At 35.5% G+C, this 21,588-nt stretch overlaps 2 protein-coding genes and 1 long non-coding RNA gene across 8 annotated transcripts in view; 2 read left to right on the top strand and 1 right to left on the bottom strand.

The window, feature by feature from the left end:
• Positions 1-21,588, top strand: part of LOC126764054 (E3 ubiquitin-protein transferase MAEA) — a 188,395-nt gene that overhangs the window by 144,306 nt on the left and 22,501 nt on the right. For 3 of the 6 annotated variants that reach the window (XM_050481804.1, XM_050481805.1, XM_050481806.1), the window contains exons 4-6: positions 3,279-3,403; positions 3,466-3,608; positions 16,125-17,205. In XM_050481804.1, coding sequence (XP_050337761.1) covers positions 3,279-3,403; positions 3,466-3,608; positions 16,125-16,869 — 1,013 coding nt within the window. In that variant the 3' untranslated portion in view covers positions 16,870-17,205. Of the gene's footprint in view, positions 1-3,278; positions 3,404-3,465; positions 3,609-9,126; positions 10,368-16,124; positions 17,206-21,588 lie in introns of those variants that run through there. The other 3 variants (XM_050481807.1, XM_050481808.1, XM_050481809.1) reach the window with 2 other exon arrangements.
• Positions 18,192-19,790, top strand: LOC126764224 (inactive protein tyrosine kinase pTKL-like). The gene is made up of 3 exons (XM_050482025.1): positions 18,192-19,157; positions 19,219-19,349; positions 19,423-19,790. The coding sequence occupies exons 1-3, from the start codon at positions 19,132-19,134 to the stop codon at positions 19,755-19,757; spliced, it is 492 nt and encodes a 163-aa protein (XP_050337982.1). The 5' UTR covers positions 18,192-19,131; the 3' UTR covers positions 19,758-19,790.
• On the bottom strand, positions 19,500-20,731 carry LOC126764291 (uncharacterized). The gene is made up of 4 exons (XR_007667896.1): positions 20,632-20,731; positions 20,472-20,574; positions 20,008-20,401; positions 19,500-19,593 (listed from the first exon to the last, which is right to left on the bottom strand). It is a non-coding gene; the product is annotated as an uncharacterized LOC126764291 (long non-coding RNA).

Here is a 21,588-nt window from a genome sequence, read left to right as displayed (position 1 = left end):
CACCACCCCTTCGTCTATTTCAAAGCTGCTTTCGACAGCACGAAAAGGAGCTGCCTTTATGCTGCGATGTCTGAATTTGGTATCCCCGCAAAACTAATACGGCTGGGTAAGCTGACGTTGAGCAACACCAAAAGCTCCGTCAGAATCGGGAAGACCTCAATGAGCCGTTCCATACCAAACGAGGTTTCAGACAAGGCGATTCCCTATCGTGCGACTTTTTCAACCTGCTTCTGGAGAAAGGTGCTACTTCGGACTAAGTAGGCAATTGAGAAGCAAAGTCCTCTCTCGACGAACAAAAACCAAACTCTATAAGTCACTCATAATTCCCGTCCTGCTATATGGTGCAGAGGCTTAGACGATGTCAACAATTAATGAGTCGACGTTGAGAGTTTTCAAGAGAAAAGTCCTGCGAAAGATTGGCCACGGCGAATATCGCATTCGATGGAAGGATGAGCTGTATGAGATATATGACGACATTGACATAGTTCAGCGAATTAAAAGACAGCGGCTACGCTGGCTAGGTCATGTTGTCCGAATGGACGAAAACACTCCAGCTCTGAAAATATTCGACGCTGTACCCGCCGGGGGAAGCAGAGGAAGAGGAAGACTTCCACTTTGTTGGAAGGACCAAGTGGAGAAGGACCTGGCTACGCTTGGAATATCCAATTGGCGCGAAGTAGCGAAAAGAAGAAACGACTGGCGCGCTGTTGTTAACTCGGCTATAATCGCGTAAGCGGTGTCTACACCAATTAAGAAGAAGAAGAAGCAACGTTAATGCGCATTGAAATTTTATGGTGACATACGGTAGATTTGTGTATTTAGACAGCTGATTGTGAAATTTGTTTATTAAAATAATAAAAGTGAAATAAAAATGAATAAGATAAATTATTTATACAAATTTTGGTATTTTTGGAAAATCATTATTAATTTAACGAAAAGATTCGTTTATTATTAACTACGTTCAAAGATAATAGAGTGAAATTAAAAGCAATAATTGATTGTAATGCGAAAAAAGTGTGCGAAAAAGTTAAGAATATTGAAATAATGGATAGTAAACTGTGCATTGTTTATTTTCTGCCTTCTAAAAATATTAAAATTTGTTTTTGTTAATATACTTACACATAATTTAAATAGCAATATAAAACTGCTTACCTCTGATGTTGTAAACGCAAAGAAGGCGGCAGACTTTAAGCGACGTCTGTCAAAATATAGCAACAATCTGCCATTTTGGCTACTAAAATTTGGTAAATTCAGCTAAATGCACGAAATTCTTGTGCATTACAAATTTGCATTAATATGGGTCAAATTCGCAAGTTAATGTAAATTAAGCCCGCTAATGCAAATTAGCGCTGTCGTCTGTCAGGGCTATAAATTGGCAAAAATGGAGTATTTATGTAAAAAAATACCTGAGAACGCATTCAAATGTTTTAAATGTGTAATTTAGAGAGAAGAAACCAAAACACACCAACAAAAATCAGCCAGCAAATTCAAATCACTCATATCCCATATGTGAAAATCATGACTACTGCCGGGATACTTAGCACAAACGTATCGTATTTGCATCTTGTAGTCGCTCACCTACATACATACGAAAAACATATATGTATATATAGAATACTGAGTGGAAAGCTAATTTTGCAAAAGCCTCACCACCATAACATTCATACTTGAGAATCCTCTGTGGTTAAAATACAGATGTTTATCTCTTGACGGTGCCATAATCTTTACGTGAGTTCCATCAACTGGCATTGCCTCACCAGGAAATATGTTTTTGCTTCTAACTTCTCGCTGGCGGCCATGTCAATGGAAATCCATCATGAACAGAGCCTGTACTCAAGAATGTTGAGTACTTCATCTAATACTACAAAAAATGTCGATTGGGTCATATTTATATTGAAGTCCTTTTCAATGCAATGTTGATAACTGCCTGTGGCGAAGAAACGTAGACATGCAGCAAGTTTTATTTTTGGAGAAGGAGAACCTTGTCTTTTGTCATTTCCAAATTCGCATTCCCCCATAATGTATATAAATGCCCTTTTGTTGATCCGATGATGAAACTTCTTATATACATACATATGTACATATGTGAATTTTTTTTTTTTTAGCTTAAATAGTTCAACTCCCTTATAGTCATTCATTTCCAACACGTCTATTGAAATATTCCTCAAATTTCTGCGCTCACAACGAATGCTTACACAATTTTCATCATCACTATCATTTAAATATAATGCAATTGTATGAATTTTAAATATTTGTGAAAACGAACCAAAAAGCTAATACAATTTATTTAATTTTTAAAACTTGTCAAATTTGTTGGTAACACAGTTTACTTATAGTATGGTAAAGCAGATTATCGACGGTATCAATGATCGCATGAACATTTTCGTACGAAAATTCTTTTCGCAACGAATTCGATTTCGATGCGGATTCAATAATTAGACCCAATAATTTATACCAATCAAACAACACTTGGTCGCGACAATCACCGAAAGCCTTTTCCGACATTCTGAATATTTTGGCACCAAAAATTTGATTGAGCACACAAAATTTAATGAAAATTCTTTGTTGAATAATTTCACTCATCGTAAAAATCGCCAAATGCACTTTATGAACTTCATATAGACAAACGTATAGTAATCACTAATGATTATGTTGATGTCACTGACAGTCATAGCAACATAGAAAAAAAAATTTTCAAAGACTGGGTTTTCGCGCGAAATTTAAATTAAAAAGGCAACAGTAGTATATCATATTCAATATAAATATCTCTAACATGAAGTAAAATATTCAAATAAAACTAATTGCAGCGTATTATTATGAAGAAACAAAAGTTGAGAGCCGAACACTGAATTTTCACTCTATAGGTGATATAAGCAATTATTTAATATTGAGTATAGTATTTAATATAAACTCTCCTTTTGTATCATAATTTGGTCAGCGATTTTTTTATATGTAGGTACATTGTTTAATTTTGATACGTTTTACGTCTGATTGCAAGATTTCTTTGACCAATATATCTTTATTGTTGAAGAGTGCTGGTTTTCACGGCGACATTAGCCATGGCAAAAAAAAAATCAGTTCGTTTTGTGAGATACCGGCCCTAATTTAATGCAACATTGATTTAATACTGCTACATATACCCGTTCTTTTAGTAACGTTGTATTTTTCAATCGTTTGATAGCTTATAAATTTATAAGCTTCTAAGGAGAAAAATAATATGATAGGAAAATAAAATATTTTGCACATATTTTAATTCACATCTTCTCTTATAATTACAGATACCGAGCCATACAAAACCTTATTCAGTGAAGCACGTTGGAACGATCTGGTTTTAAGTTTTCGAAATGAAAACTATCGTTTATTTCAACTATCAACTCAGTCTTTACTCAGTGTTGCAATACAAGTGAGGCTGAAGAATAAAATTTAAAAATATATACATTTTTTTGATTTTAATGTTTCTTATAGGCTGGATTATCATCATTAAAAACACCACAATGTTATTCTCCAAACTGCAAAAATCCTCATTGCCCTGTTTGTCAAGAAGATTTCAATAAAATCGCTAGGAATTTGCCATATTCACATTGTGTTCAGAGTCGCCTAATTTGCAGGTAAGACACCTAAAGCCGGGACAGTATAACGAACATACACACGTACATATGTATGTACATGTATTAAGTTGTATATTTAAAAACAACCCTATGTCGTGTGACAATACACAATATACAATGACAATATTCTCAGCTCAACGAACGTCTTAATTTTTCTCTCACTAGCGGTAAGAGCTTAAAGACTCTTCATTGAGTTTAAACAATTGGTTCTTCGGGGCTGTCAAAGAGCTGAGCCAAAAATTAAAGTCCTGTTTTATCAAACAGGCAAGAATAAAAATTCCAGTTAAGAAAAAAGGCAATTTACAACATTGGTCCATGAAGTCAAAAAAGAAGTTGACCCAAATAAATATTTATGTAAGCCGGAATAGCAAAGACTATCTATCTATATACAGTATACCGTGAAACCTCCAACAACCGGACACTGACAGTTCCACAATTTTTTGTCCGCTTAGGTGTGTTATTAAAATATGTACATACATTCCTTTAGAATGCTTGGTAATTTAGTTCTTATATTTAATTTATATTGTGAGATGGATCGTATTTATGTATAATAAATTCGTTTGTCTAAATACATACCTATTTATCTGTGCTTGAGTTTTCGGAACTTCTTTGACCATAGTTTGTCGCAACTTTTCTTGATTCTGTTATATAAAACAGTTTTCAAGATGACGGTAAAGTTGTTATAGTATTTCAGAATATGACAATTCCACAATTTTTTGTGCTTGAGTTTTCGAAACTTCTTTGACCATAGTTTGTCGCAACTTTTTTTGATTCTTTTATATAAAACAGTTTGTTCTAGTATTTCAGAATATGATTCAATTTGATCCGCAGTTACACACTATATGTATGTACTTTAGAGTGATTCAAAAAAAAAAAATTTTTTTTTCGTTTGGTACTCGGAAAAGTAGGTTCCTAGACACCTCTAAGAAAGCCTCTCCAAACATGAGTTTTTTATTGTAATGGGAAGGTCCTCCTACATACAGTTTTCTATTTTTTCTTATTATCAGATAGAAAAATTTATATCTCGCTTCCAACTACTTGAAAAAATATCTCGTTTCTTAGATTTTGTAGGAAATTGAATGCTCTACAAAAAAGGGCAAACTGATTTTTTTCGCAAACCCAACCGTTCAAAAGATATTAACAGTTAAAGTATTATTATTTTTGGAAAATTTTTTCATTTATTTTGAATTTTATAACTCAATGAAAAAAAATTATTATGAATGATGAAACTCATAGTTTTGTAGGAAATTTACTGCTCTTTAAAATGGTCTCATATGATTTTTCGATTAAGTTAAGCGTTTATTCATCGTCAAACATCAATAAATATTAAGGTGGATCAAAAAAAAAATTTTTTTTTTCTTTTGGTACTCTGAAAAATAGGTTCTTAGACACCCCTTAAGAAAGCCTATAAGTTTCATCATTCATAACATTTTTTTTTTCATTGAGTTATAAAATTCATAAGAAATAAAAAATTTTCCCAAAAATAATCAAACTTTAACTGTTAGTATCTTTTAAGCGGTTGGGTTTACGAAAAAAATCATTCAGACCTTTTTTGTAGAGCATTCAATTTCCTACAATATCTAAGAAACGAGATATTTTTTCAAGTAGTTGGAAGCGAGATGTAAATTTTTCTATCTGATAATAAGAAAAAATAGAAAACTGTATGTAGGAGGACCTTCCCGTTACAATAAAAAACTCATGTTTGGAGAGGCTTTCTTAGAGGTGTTTAGGAACCTACTTTTCCGAGTACCAAACGAAAAAAATATTTTTTTTTTTTGAATCACTCTAATGTACTTATTTAGGGCACGATTCCGATTACTTTGGCGGTCGGGTATAAAACGCGAATTTCGGTATAAATGGGGCATTAGGGTGGCTCTTATATAGCACTTTTTACAATTTTTAATAATTTTTCGTGGGCTACCCTTCAGTTTGGTTCCATTCTATGAAAAAAAGAGCTCTATGGAATTTGGTGTCAATCGGATAAGGGTAAGGTGTGCCCCTAGGCCCTTAAAAATCCAAAATGAACCGAAAATCACATGAAAATCAAATTATTTGTTTTTTTGTTCCAAAAAATGTTTATTGAGTAAGTAGCTAGCAAGAATTCTTACTGTTGAATTATATTAAATCATATATAGTTTGTATTCATAAAGATTATTAAGTAATAAATATTAAATAATTAATTATTTTTTATAATTTATTAATTATTATCCATATTATATTTAGCTTATACATATAATTCTATAAAACTTTTTCTTCAATTCATTTCAGTTTTATAGAAAAAATAATGGTAAAAAAATATTTACAAAATAATAACATACAAATTTGAAATAAAGAAAGGTTAATAATTTACAAAAGGAAATGTCATGATGAATTAAAAATCCTTATTCATCGATAAAGTTTGTTTTCTGCTATCTGGAAACTTTTGACGGTACTCATTTACAACCTGAAGCACATACTGCTTCTGTTCCTCGTTTTTGGTAAATAAATTATTGTAATCCTCCATTAGTTTCACGCCTCTTTCCGCCGGATCGTTTACAACTTTCAGTTTCTTAACTAGATTTAGAGCATTAATGAAATCTTCATTATTGTGCCACTGCGAAGGATCTATGTTAAGGAACTCGTCACTTAAATCGAATCTAGTGAAAAATTTCCTTGTTTTATTAGAAACAAATTGTTCGATTCCATTGTTCATTATTTCTAGGATTTGATTTATTTGCACATTAATCTTTTTGGTATTTTCTTCTGATATATCTGCTTCACGATATAGTGCACTGACCATTTTTCTTTTTGATTCAGAAGACAAATTAGAGTCAAAAAACGCGAAGGCGATGGGTTCAGGAGATAGATACCACAAATGACTTTTAATTTTTTGTAAAGCCACACGGGAGATGTCACTATCAATATTCTGATATTTATAAAGTGTTGAAAGAACACTGAAATCTAAATATGGGGCTTTGGCTGCAGAAGGAGCACAAAACCACGCTTCGACATATACTCGGATTAGGAAAATGCAAATATCATAAATAGCATTTTCTTCAAGCGGTGATAACTTAAATTCATCGCGAAACATGAATATTTTCAAGCAATAAATAGCCTTTGCCATCCACCTTGCATGATGGATAGCCCCTGGTACTCGGAAGATCACTCCACGAGGCGGTGTTGTGCCAAGAAAAATAGCAGTCAATTCTAAAAATTCTCTATAATCCTCTCTGGGATGTTGTTCTTGCAAAGCGTCTTGTACAAAATCAAGAATTCGAGATACATCGACCGAATCCAAATTTTCCTTGACCTTTTCATGCTCGATTCCGGTTTTAAAATTATTAACGTTAATTCCAGACCAAGCAGTTTGGAACTTTTTTAATATTGGTACAGTTGGGCCTGTAGTTTTCCCCATCTTTTCCTCATAAATTGCTTTTAAAATTATCTCGTACATGTGATGCCGACAGGGTAAATACAAGAGATCTTTTTCCAGAAAGTTTTCAATCAAAACACATGCACCTTTAAAAGCGCCTGTATTTGATGCTGTTGTGTCAAAAACTAATGCTTTTACGTAATCCTGAAGGCCCCATTCCGCAAGAGTTTCACAAACAGCTGTTGCTTGTTCTTTTCCATTCCCCGATTGCAATGCAGGTACACCAAGAAGTTGATCAGTACCACAATTTGAAAGAATTACAGAAAGTCGGTCTACTGTCTCTTTACCCGTTAATGCTGGAAGTAGTTTACCATCCCAATGCAAGGTAGCAGCGTGCAATTTCCTATCCTTGAAAATATTTTTGATTTCAGCAGCTTTTTGTTCGCGAAGATTCTCTCGAAAATTGTGAATAGAGTACCTGTTGATAGCGAAATTTTCAACATTATAACCAAGCGCTTCGATGGCAGCTACCAGAATATGAACAGCATTCCTGTCACTGATCTTGCACTTATCCAAGGCAGCAGCAAGCTTAGGAGTGATTATTGTTTGACGCCCCCTTTTCCTTTTTGCTTGTGGTGATAAATCTTTTGAGACTCGCGGAACTTCCTCCAAATCACAGAAATCTAAATCTTCACTACTGCTTGAACTAGACGTCATGAGCATAGCAGGTTGAGCTGAAAAAATTAAAAAATTTAATCAAATGAAAACATATGTATAAATCCATAAATATTTATATACACAATCGATACTTACTCAGTTGTTGCATTTCATGATCGCTTCGCTTTTTCCTCTTCATCTCTTGTATTTTTCATTCAGAAACTCGTGCATCTTTCGCAATTAGCTGGTAATCAATTCCATACATAAACCCTGGCCGTCCTCTCAACCGCTGATTGATTAAGAACTGTTTATCTTCTTCAATGGTAATGATACTCAAAGCATTGGCGTGTGCTATATCAAAAAGGTCCTCAAGTTTTTCAAGGAAATCTGTTTCTTTTTTCTTATGAACCTCCGACAATCTTTCAGCATGTTTTTGAAGTTGCCTCCATTGTTGATACAGACCTTCCAACTTTGGTATACAATTCCTTAACTCTTGCGTCGGAATTCGTGCTTTTTCCCAATATATCATCGCTTCCCACACAGCTAGTGAGGCACTTCTCCGTATGGTTAACTTACACACACAAATTGAAAAATAAAACATTTAACACTTGTTTCACCGATGGCAGTTTACTTCCAACAATTTCATTCGAGTAATGCCCAAGAAGATAAATTTTCTCTCGTAATCTAGGAGTTGAGATTGTGCTACCGTATGTGTTCACTTCGAATGTTATAGGAGACTGATATTTTCATCCACTCAATTCACAATACACGAAGCACACCCAAAATTTAAAAAAACGCACAATAATCGTCAATATTTACTGTAAATAGTTATTTTCATCCACTCAATTCACAATACTCCGTAGTAATTAACAATAAACTGCGTTTTCGTTCTGATTTTGGTGAAAACATCCTGAAAATACGCTATGCATTTGACAGTTAACACATGACGAAAACCATTTTTGAGGGCCAAGGGGCACACTTTAAACTTATCGGATTAACTTCAAACTTCGCTCATCTGATTTTTTTATAAAAAAGGAACTAAATTGAGGGGTAGCCCAAGAAAAAAATTGTACTTGAAAAATAAGAGCCGCCCTAATGGGGCATGTACGAATACGTGAGAAGAAATAGGCAAAAATAATGTTGCTAACACTTAGTATTTCACAATGTTTCACTAAATTTCACATTTTTCACTTGGTATATTTAAATTAAATTCCGATTTCTTTGGCGCCTCGATTTGAAGGTACCGTTGGAAAGAGGAAGTCCTCCTGATTAAAAAATAGGGCTATAGGTACCGCAAACGCTTAGTTTACAAGATATTCGACCTTAAAGTTCAACAATTCCCAAAATTCGAACATTTCAACAAGCTATTTTACCGCATTAAACACACTTTACTCACATTTTTCACTTCAAATTAATTAAATTAAACTATAAACTTTTAAATAAATCCACATTTTACACTTTTAACAGTTTTTTACCGAAGAAATCTTTATTTTAAAAATTACATTTTAGACTCGTAGTGAACATCATGTGTGTGCTAAAAATTACGACGAAATGGAGCGTTGCCATGTGATAATAAGAAAATTCGCTGAAATTTCTTTTTTCCCAAAAACTCCTCTATCCATTCATATGGATATGTTCTTTATTTAATTTAATAAACAAATTAGTAATTGTTGCGTCATGCGACTTTATAAATCAAAAAATATATTTTAAGAACTTAATTTGTTAAAATAATTGTATGCATTATAAAATTTTTTACATTATGTAAAATACTTACGAATTTTGTAATATACAAGTATAACCATAATCTACTACTTATGTACTAGAATAATCTATTACAATGAATTTAAGATGCTGAATTGAATTAGAACTATATACTTGCCCCTTTTTTTGTATACATACTTACCTCTAGTCTAAGCCGTTAGGTTAAGATTTAGGCTAACTAATGAACTGTTGGAATAAAGATTATCATTGTATAAAAGACTATAATCGCGAACGGACGTTCTTTTTTAACCGGGATTTTTTAAACCGAAATAGCACAGGCAATTAGCTTTTAGTTGCGCATACTAGTGAGTCCAACGTGTAGCACTTCAACCTTAAAAAAGCTTAAGGTTTTTTCATGGCGCCCGAGCAGGGACTCAGTGCGTGGCTGTAAATAATTTTCGAAAAATGTAATACGTATTAATTTAATTTCTAACGCGTGAGCAATTGCCTGTGAATTTTTAATTTCTTTCGGTTTCGGTCGAGTGCAAGTGACTAAAGTGACAAATACTAAAAATAAATGTCTGGACAAAGACATTAAAAATAAAAATAAAATATATCTACATAGATATACATACATATATGTATATATAAAAAATTCAAAAACAGTTTTACATTAAAAAATATACATATCGCTCATTTGCTGCAAGACCGGCATAAATCAAAAAAAAAACAAAAAACGTGATTTTCGAGTTAATACTGCAGAATTGTTCGTTATATCATACTTCATGTTGAGTGAAAAATTCATATGAATACCTCTTATATGCTCCGCTTGAGAAGAGAATATGTTTCCTATTTTCCGTCAGTGGCTTGTAAAAAATAGATAATAGTATAACACTTGGTGGATACATACATATATGTAAAATAATTGCGAAGTGCACACATATGGACACACACTGAAGTGAATAAAAACGAAGTGGTAAATCTAAACATAAAGGAAATAAAATACAAATTAACCAAATTAAAAGTTAAAAAAAAAAAAAAAAAAAAAAGCAACTGAGAGAAACGTTTTGTGAAGTGGGTGGTGAAAACACAATATAATACATACATACTATATGACATACGTGCGGTAAAATTCACCAGCCCAATAGTGCGCAAACACAAGGAAGAAAAGGAGAGAAACCAAAGGAGGATAAATCGGTTAAACGGCATACAGTGGAGTGTGAAAATAAAAGCAGTATTGAAATAAGCGTTTACTTTTTTTCTGCTAAAGGTGGTTACACAGTTAGTGCATAATATTAAAAACTACCGCCAAAAACATAAAGTGCCGTTGCTAAACATAAGCAAAATAAAAAGAGTGTCGCGAGTGCCGCTAAAAAGTGCCGGAAAAGAGGTACAACCCGTTAAAAGAAAAGTGCCGTAAAACTAAAAACCGATAACTTTGGCCGTTAAAACGTTAGACTATTTGTGGTAACATCACGTCGGTACCGAACGGGCTTGCGTCAACACCATCGTCCCACTGCTGCTGCGTCAACGGATTCTCGCCGCTGCTGCGTCAACGTCAACACCATCGTCCCACCGCTGCTGCGTCAACGCGGATTCTCGCCGCTGCCAAGTCAACGTCAACAACACCGTCGCTGCTAACGTCGACGCCAGATCCGTCTCTTCGTGGGAATGAGCTGCAATTGCATTCTCTGCAAAAGGGAAGTGAACGCAGGCAAACCGCCTAGGCATTCACAACAGGTAACGAGTGCGAATCACTGAAAGTGGTGCGAAAAAAAAAAAAAACGAAAATAAAAAAAAAAAAAAGAGCAAGTGCACACTTTCAGTTTTTGGCTCTCCCTCTTTTCACATTTTTTCACATACGTATATTTTCTTATTGCATAGATTTATATTTTAATATTCGCATACGTATATATACATACACATGTACATAAGCATTTATGCATCTATGCATCTATGCATCTACATAAGTGAAAGAGGGATCGTGGGATTTGCGGTAGCGTTCTTAATTGAACATTAAGGTGCGACATTTTATATCTTGCAGACAAAAAAAAAAATTTTAAAATTTTAAACGAAATAAAGTTTTACGGTTCTTTGGAAAATTTTCTCGCTTAAAAAAAAAAAAACATTTTCAAGAACGTTCAATTGTGCTATTGCTTATTTTGCATACTTCATAGGTTCGGCTTTCGTATACTTGGGAATCGATATAATTTTTTTTTTCTCGTTCTCGTAACCGATTCCAAATATATTTGTTGCCAACCTTTATTGCTATTGGTCTGGCTTTCGTATATTTCGGAATCGCTATACATATATTTTTCGTTTTCGTTATCGATCCCTAATATATCTGTTGCCAACCTGTATAGTTTTTTTTTTTTTTTTTTTTTTTTCGGAAATTTAATTTAACAAGCAAAAATGAGCAAGCCAAAGCCAACTATCGCCAACCTCTCTCCGAGTAAGGAGTTGATCGACTTAATCATTAAAGCGTCAAAGGACTGTGGCGAAAAGTAGCATTTTGCGAATAAAAACGGGTCTTCTAGAAAAAACGATGTCATTAGATCCAATCGAATTGGAATGTCGTCTTGACATACTAAACTCACATAGTGAGAAATTGATGAAATGCCAATCTAAAATTGAAGAGATTGATGAAGACGACATGGCCCGAGGGGAGTTAGAGGACATAATTGTAGAAACAAAATTTATAATTAAAACAATTTTGGCCAAAAATAGAACATCTATTGCTGAAACATCGTTCGTAACGTCTCACAGCTCAAGGCTCCCAAAAATGAATTTGCCGAAATTCAAGGGAGAATATTCGGAATTTAAAAATTTCATGAGTTTGTTTGAGAGTTTGGTTCACAATGATCCAAACATCCCAGATATTGAAAAATTTAACCATCCGGTTAATTGTCTATCTGGGGAGACTCTAGGCACGGTAAAAGCGTTTCAAATGTCGGATGAAAACTATCCGAAGGCGTTGGCAAGTCTCAAAAAGGTTTATGACAATAAATGTTTGATTTTTTTTAATACGATTTCAAAACTTTTTGAGCTGCCAACTATCCCTAAGCCATCAGCCCCTTCATTGCGCGCGATGATTGATGAAGTGTCGGCTGTATATGACTCATTGCTATCGCTGGGCGATGAGAAACAAATCACAAATGCGATAATTATTCACATAGTCATGACAAAAGTTGACTCTGCCACCCGATCAAAGTGGGAAGAACAGCTGGATTACGACAAGTTACCATTGTGGAAGGATTGTGAAGCTATCTTAAATAGACGGTACCAGCACCTATCAGCTGAAGGCGCATCATCTTCGAGGACGAGACCCATAGCAGCAGCCAGCGCGAACCACGTGAAGCAGCCTCACATGAATGGAACTAAATCCGCTTTAGTTGCAGCGAATGCAAAGCAGCCAACATGCCAGCAGTGTAAATCGAAGGACCACTACTTAACAGCTTACCCCACTTTTAAAACTCTCTCTGATCAACAGAGATTTGAGTTTGTCAAATCAGTGCCCTTATGCACAAATTGTTTGCGTAAGGGACATACGGTATCCAAATGCAGAGCGGATCGATGTCGCGTGTGTAATCGGTCCCACCACACCTTACTGCACCAGTATCCTGTATCCTTCGCTGCTGAGCCTCATCCGCAACCAACAACAACTACACACGCAATGCATACAATAAGTGTGCCTGATCGGGTAATGTTGGCAACAGCAGTTATTCTGGTGAGATCAAGCTGTGGAGAGTACCTGCCCGCAAGAGCCTTGCTGGACTCGGGAAGTCAAGTCAACTTTATAACGGAGGATTTGGCCCAAAAACTGCGGATTCGACGCTAAAACAGGACTTTAAATATTATCGGGATTGGTAATTCAAGTACAAAAGTTGGGGCCAAATTAAGCGCATTTGTGAAATCGCGCGTAAAGAATTATGAATTTTCGGCGGAATTCTGGATTATGCGATGTATTTCGGCTAATCATCCAGACCATACCATTAATATTAATGGTTGGAAAATTCCGCACAATATTAAATTGGCGGATCCAGAATTCCAAAAATCTCAAAAGATCGATATGTTATTAGGGGCGGAAACCTTTTTCGATTTATTAGCGGTTGGTCAAATTAAAAGTGGCCCTAATCAACCAACGCTACAGAAAACTCTTTTGGGATGGATTGTTTCTGGTAAATATGTCAGCAGTCTTAGTCCTCCTCCCGAAGTAAATAGCACATTATGCCAAACTGAAGAAGACTTAACGTCAATAGATTCAGTAGTCAAAAAATTCTGGGCTCTGGAGGAACTTCCTTCAGAAACAATTGGCAACAAATTCACACCTGAACAAAATGAATGTGAACAATTTTTCGTCAAAACAACTGAAGTATTACCTTCAGGAAGGCTTCAAGTCAGAATGCCCTTTAAAGCTGACCGTAAGTTACTCGGTCACTCCCATGAAATCGCAGTTCGGCGGTTTCAGGCCCTGGAGAGGAAAACATTGAAAGATCCAGAACTTCGTAAAATGTATCTGGACTTCATGAATGAGTATAAAGCGCTGGGTCACATGAGCCCAACAAATAATAAGATCCCGAGTGAACCACACTATTTCATTCCGCATCAGTGTGTTTTGAGGCCTGAAAGCACAACAACAAAATTACGAGTTGTCTTTGATGCGTCGAGTCGTACTTCTTCTCAAATTTCATTAAATGAACTTTTGATGGTAGGTCCAACCATCCAAGAAGAATTATATTCAACTCTTCTTCGTTTTCGCTTACATAAGTATGCACTAACAGCGGACATTACTAAAATGTACCGTCAAATAATTATGCATGAAGAAGACAGAAATTGTCAGCTTATTGTGTGGAGAGGGCATCCTTCTGAGCAAATTCAAATTTTTCGTCTTAACACCGTAACATACGGCACTGCGCCTGCTCCATTTCTCGCAACACGGTGTTTACAAATGCTCAGTGATGCTAATACAACTAAATACCCACTCGGTTCATTGGTCATTAAAAGAGACTTTTATGTTGATGACTTATTAACAGGATCTGAAAATTTTGAGTCTCTAGATCTTATAAGAAGTGAAGTAATTAAAATATTAAACTCGGCCGGATTCACCTTAACAAAGTGGTTTTCGAACCACTCTAAATTTTTCGGCAGTAATTATACTGAAAAGTCATTAAGCTTCAATGACAAAAACTCAACTAAAACACTAGGAATCCATTGGTTGCCGAAAGAGGATTTGTTTCGGTTTGTTTTGGATGCCAATTTTCATGATCAGCGAGCTACTAAACGAAACATACTATCAGTCTCTGCTCGCCTTTTCGATCCTCTTGGATTATTAGCCCCACTAGTTACCAAAGCAAAAATCTTATTGCAAGAGCTTTGGATCCAAAAACTAGATTGGGATGAGTCGATTCCATTGCGTCTTGATACTAGCTGGCAGAATTTCAAAGCCAACCTACTGCAGCTGTCATCAATTAGCATTCCTCGATACGTAAATCTAGAGTCGAGTGCTATCTGCCAAATACATGGCTTCTCCGACGCTTCAATAAGAGCGTACGGATGCTGCATATATATACGAAGCCAATCTGCTAGTGGTGTCAAATGTATGCTGCTTACTGCAAAATCTAGAGTGGCTCCGCTGAAGACCAAGTCTCTTCCGCGTCTCGAGCTCTCGGCAGCACATCTTCTTGCGCCAATGTTGAATCGACAATTTGAAAAAATTATATTTTGGACAGACTCTGAAATCGTATTGCATTGGGTAAAAACGCATCCATTGTCATTACAAACCTTTGTTGCAAATAGAGTGTCTGAAATCCAAGAATGGACTGACAATATAAATTGGCGACATGTGCCAACAAAACAAAATCCTGCGGATCAAGTGTATCCGGGTTGCAATGTGGATGAATTGAATAATTCAATATGGTTTGGCGGTCCACAGTTCCTCCTAGAAGACCCCGCTTTATGGCCAATTGACACTCACTTCCAGCTCTCCCCAGACGATGAAGCATTAGAGAAGAACAAAAATACTTTCACACTACCCATAAATGTGAAAGAGAATACACTATTGAACCTTATCGAAAAATTCTCTTCTCATCAAAAATTGCTTCGTGTGATTGCCTATCTATTACGGTGGATTAGACGACCATAAATGCTTACGGAGGGAAGGGCGACGAATTACACTTGAGTTTTTTGAAAATTGTTTAGGTGATTCAACATTCGGATTCGGAATTCGCGAATGAAATCCAAAAACTGACGAAAGGCACCACGCTACCCGCAAACTTGCAAAAACTCAATTCGTTTTTGCATGAGTACTCGGATATGTCGCTTTCATTCAAATTAATCCGAGTAGGAGGTCGCCTTTTAAATGCAGCTCTCCCATACGATTCCAAATTTCCATTATTACTAAATAAGAATTCGCACTTCGTTATCAATTAATTACGGTTCCTGCACTTTCGAAATCACCACGTAGGGGCAAAAGCGTTGGTTGCGCTTCTTCGAGAACGCATATGGCTGATTAATGCAAGAGAAGCATGCACTAGAACCGTAAGAAACTGTACACACTGCTTTCATTATAAGCCGAATCTGCAAACCCAAATAATGGGAAACTTTTCAGTTTAAAGACTTCGAGCGCTACGACCCTTCCTCATATGTGGCGTAGACTTTTGTGGTCCAATTTATACCACATTAAAAATACGCGGTCGACCACCCGTAAAAACCTATATCGCAGTTTTCGTTTGTTTCACGTCTAAAGCAGTACACTTAGAATTAGTCTCTGACTTATCAACTAATTCCTTTATTCTCGCCCTAAAAAGGTTCATTGGTCGCCGAGGGATGCCACAGACGATATACAGCGACAACGCAACGAACTTCGTCGGCGCCGATCGCAAGTTACGCGAACTCAAAGAGGCGTTTCTGTCCCAGTCTCCAGAAGTACTGGAATTCGCCGCCGTAGAAGGGTTCAAATTCGCCTTTATACCACCGAGGGCGCCGCAATTCGGCGGGTTATGGGAGGCGGCAGTGAAGTCCGCCAAACATCTCGCCGTGCGCGCAATGGGCAACGTGCTGCTCACCGCCGAAGAGCTAGGAACACTGATAGCCGAAGTGGAGGCCATCCTCAACTCGCGGCCCCTCGCACCGTTGAGCCAGGATCCCAACGATGGCGAAGCATTGACTCCAGCACCCCTATTAATAGGGTGCTCCCTCCGAGCCTTACCACCGGCAGAAGTGTCAACGGACCGAGTTCGCTATTGCGAGAGATGGCAACTTGTTTGCTGTCTCAAGCAACAGTTTTGGCGACAGTGGTCCAAAACCTACATTACCAGTCTTCAGCAGCGCAACAAATGGCTGCACCCGAAACGCAACCTGCAGCCCGGCGATCTCGTCCTCGTCCACGAAGACAACACGCCACCGCAGCAGTGGGCACTAGGACGAATCGCCGCAACCGTAGAAGGACGAGACGGAAAGGTGCGAGTGGCAGACGTGGCAACCAAGGCAGGCACTATTAAGCGCCCTATTCACAAGCTCGCCCTGCTGCCTGTCGAAGTTGAAGGATCATGATCCTGTCAAGGTGGTCGATGTTGCGTTATGCGACTTTATAAATCAAAAAATATATTTTAAGAACTTAATTTGTTAAAATAATTGTATGCATTATAAAATTTTTTACATTATGTAAAATACTTACGAATTTTGTAATATACAAGTATAACCATAATCTACTACTTATGTACTAGAATAATCTATTACAATGAATTTAAGATGCTGAATTGAATTAGAACTATATACTTACCCCTTTTTTTGTATACATACTTACCTCTAGTCTAAGCCGTTACGTTAAGATTTAGGCTAACTAATGAACTGTTGGAATAAAGATTATCATTGTATAAAAGACTATAATCGCGAACTGACGTTCTTTTTTAACCGGAATTTTTTAAACCGAAATAGCACAGGCAATTAGCTTTTAGTTGCGCATACTAGTGAGTCCAACGTGTAGCACTTCAACCTTAAAAAAGCTTAAGGTTTTTTCAGTAATATTATATAGTAATATTATATAATAATATTATATATGTATATTGTCACCTAATATACAAAACAACGTATTATCAAAAATAATTGGAAAGCGCTGACAGATATAATAACCAAAATTTAACCATTTTATAACGAAACTCAATATATTTTTTTATTTTAACGCAGAAAGGAGTACTATGCGAAAGTACTTCAGTCACCCCGGGTATTCGCTCGACCAGGGTTATTTTTTTAAAGCGCGGCCGAAGGCCGCCAACGCTGAAAGGTGTACTACGCGAAAGTACTTCAGTTACATAAATCACATATTACACATATACATATGTAGAAAGTATTATTATAGTTAATACAGAAAAAAGAATCACGCGAAAAAACAAACAGTCGACATATAGGCGGCGCCACCAGAGACTAGATTCTAAAAGTCATATTTACTTTGGAACGCACCTTGTATACATATGTATAAGGAATAAGTGTTCACAACTCAATTATGCCTTGAAAAATGTTGGAAAGTATTTTTTATTATAGTTAATATAAAAAAAGGAATCACGCGAAATTACAAACAAAGAAAAATCGTTAATAATCCTATATATTTGCTGTTTAAAATGTGGCAAGGCTTGTTTTCCTCATAATTTTAAACAATCTAACCTTTTCAATTTATTTATTTCTTTTAGTTAATTTACAAATGATGTCGATAAGGTAACACTGATTATTTGACAGTTTGTAGCTCTTTCGTTATTGTTAAGTAAATAAATTTAAAAAATAAGTTAAATATTGAAGTAAAACTGTTTTTGTTCTATATAATATAAAATAAATGTGTATAAACGAATTAGTGAAGTGCTAGTGGATATAAAACTGAAAAATATAAGTGCAAAATTAATTTTATATCGAGAAAAACCGTAATCAATATAGTGGTAATTTTCAACTTTAAACGCGAATATCTCGAAAACTATAAGCTTCCTGCAGCTATAACTATATATATTCTTGATCTGGAGAATATTCTCTATCTGACCATACCGTCCTGGGACGGTATACTAAAGCCGACCCTATCCATCCTATATTTGGATACGTGCTTAATAAAAATCCTTCAAAAGGAAAATTCAATTCGCGCGAGTTAATACCAGTATCAACGACACTTATACACAAGTATATGAGAAACGCTGATAAAGCCAGTTCTGCCCTAATCAAATAAACAATTGATACTCTTGACTTTGAACTCATACCACACCATACCCGAATGCGAGACATGCATAGGCCGCATGATAAGCACTTGTTTACAACAAATAATAATATTAGACTTTAGATCTAAGCCACAAAACATGAATATGTTATCAGCTTACACTATGTTCGGACCGACAATGAAAACATGTTTTCGTAGGAAAAACTGGTTTTCGCACGAAAACTTGTGTTTCCGTCCATGTAAAATCTGTCAAACGAAAACACAGTTTTCGCTGAAAACTTCTTGAAAACTTACATTCCACTCATTATAATCGGTGCCTGCTCTAGTTTAATCGATTTTTTTGGAAGACATATTTTGCCGGCCCTAAATTGTCACTTGATATTTGTTTACATTCCATATAAAAATACAGCTGTCAATTGATATTAATTTCAAAAATGGAAAAACAAAAATATAAGAAAAGAAGTTGTTGGAGTGATAGGGCAGAAACCCTACTAATTGAATTGTGGCAGAGCAAAATAAGTGCTTTTCGCGGTCTTAGGAAAAACAACCACATAGTGGAGGAAATGGCAATGGAGTTGCAGTAACAAGGTGTGCATTTCACGGCGAGTGAAATAAAATCAAAAATGCACAATCTTTCACAGATATATAGGTATGTAATTAAATAAAATTAAGAAAAAATAAAGTTTTTACATATATATCATGTTTTACAGGAAAGAGAAGACAGCAGTCGGGTCAACTGGCGGTTCTCCCTCGGAGTGGCCACTTTATGATAAAATGAGAGCCGTACTGTTGCCGTACGTCAGCTACAACGCCGAGAGCTTTGTGGAGGAAAGTTTTCAAAGTAAGAAACATTTGTTTTGTAATGCAATATATTATTTATATTTACATACATATACATATACATTTTTAAAAAGGTTCTACTAACTCCGAACCACTCGAAATTTCGGTGGAAACGGCTGCGTCTTCTACATTCGTTGCTGCATCTCCATTATCATCACCGGTTTGCCTACCATCGCCCTCAGCTATGCCGATGTCGCCAAGCGATACTTCTTCGCTACCAGTACCGTCTCCCGAGCCGAGTGATGCTATTAATAAAAGAAGGAATCATTTTCAGAGCATAATATTAAAAAAATTTGAACAAATTGAAAAACAGCTCGAGAGAGCAAGTCAGCAATCCATTGAAACCAGCAAAGAAATTAAGGACTTGACAAAAAAAATGGTTGAAAATGATAATAAAAAACCGAAATGATGGAACAATATATAAAAGATTCTAAAGAAACAAATGAACGATTACTTCAATTTCTAAATAAATAAAAAAATTAATGAATATAAGTATTTTCTGTTTAATAATATATGTTTATCGTTGATATGTATTAGTTTTTATATGGAAAATAAAATTGAATTTTCTTTGGTGTGTACAACTTTATCTTTGATTTAATGTACATATATGTAATTGTGTAAAATGTAGATATTGTGATACAATATGCACATGTACTTACCAAAATATGTACAAAGTGCTGTCCGAATCATTTCTCCATTAATTGGGTCGTCGGATGCATATGAAATATCACACGGATTCTGGTGTCTAGTCTCCAACTCTTCCAAAGCGCGTAACCATTTAGCGTTTAGCGTGTCGTTGTTATCATTTAAAAAATTGTGAAGGACGCAAAAATTGTGATACGCTAAATATTATACGGTTTCATTGGTTGTTTGCTAAATCGAAAAGCCGAATCCCCAATAATGAATACTGGCACTTTTACGCCTGAAATTTCTCTAGACATTTCGCTTAGTAAAGGACAACTATCCATTTCTTTTTTAAGTGATGACGTCTCATAAATTTGAGAGTCATTACATCGCCCGGAATTTCCTACGTTTATGTAAGTAAAACGGTATCTGAAAATACATTGTAAACATTACTGATGTACTTATACATATGTACATATATTGAGTTTTTAGACTTTACTTAGCATCAACTAATGCCATTAAAACGGTGGAATACCATCCTTTATAATTATAATAATCAACAGCTTCGTCAGATGATGGATGAATCTCAATGTGGCATCCGTCTGTAAACAATTATTAGAACATTAGCGCAAATTTAAGATTTTATAACCAATATTTACCAATTGCTCCTAAGCATTGTGGGAATCCAATTACCTCGAAACCAGTCACCAATTCGGTTATATTTTCTCTATTTAGAGGCAACATTTTAAAACAGGATGGCTGCAGTAATCTCCAGATTTCGGTGTAAAATTCCAGTAAAATTTTAAATAGCTTTTCGGTAATTTGTATCCATTTTTTGTAAGGGGCGGAGGATGTCATATAATTTATCAAAGGAACTTCGGTTCATGTGAAAGTTCTGTTTGAAAAAAGCAGATCCGTTTCGTTGGCAATCGTGTTCCCAAAACTGATTCTTACGTTGCTGGAATTAATAATATATAATTGAAAACTTTTGGATCAATAGGAACATATACACACTTTTGTCCAACATGAATTAATCGGCATCCCAAGGTCCTTTATTAAATCTAATACGAATAGATTAGATGTTGTTTCTTTAACTCGGCTGTCTTTTTTGTCAAGGCACGGTGCTGAGTAGTAAGACATTCCAATAGTTCTCTTGAAGAATTGTCGATGAGCAGGATATTTATTTGGCTTTTCAAAGCCAATGCTTTCGCATTTAACATCTTTTTCCCAGAATTCTAAAAAACACGATCTTTAGTAATAATTATAAGCAAATATTAAGGATTTCAAAACTTACCATTCTACTTGCTCAAATGTAAACAAACAAATAAAGTTGTGAGCTGTCAGTGAAAACTCAGCGAAAACACAAATTGTCGGCCCGAACGACTTACGTTCCACAACACACAAATGTGTTTTCAAAATGTTTTCAATGTCGGTCCGAACATAGTACTATTAGAGATAAATATATGTATAACCCGTAGCATAAAACGAAAACATGTTCATTAAGTATGCGAATTTCTAAGGATAAAGATCATATTCTGCAAAAGAAAATATACATTTTTTAACCATTCATAAGTATATGAATTAACTGGGGGCTCAACCGCTCTTTGCTGTGGAAG

The sequence above is a fragment of the Bactrocera neohumeralis genome, unplaced genomic scaffold, assembly GCF_024586455.1.
Source record: "Bactrocera neohumeralis isolate Rockhampton unplaced genomic scaffold, APGP_CSIRO_Bneo_wtdbg2-racon-allhic-juicebox.fasta_v2 cluster09, whole genome shotgun sequence".
NCBI lineage: Eukaryota > Metazoa > Arthropoda > Insecta > Diptera > Tephritidae > Bactrocera > Bactrocera neohumeralis.
This window is presented reverse-complemented; position numbering and strand designations above follow the sequence as displayed.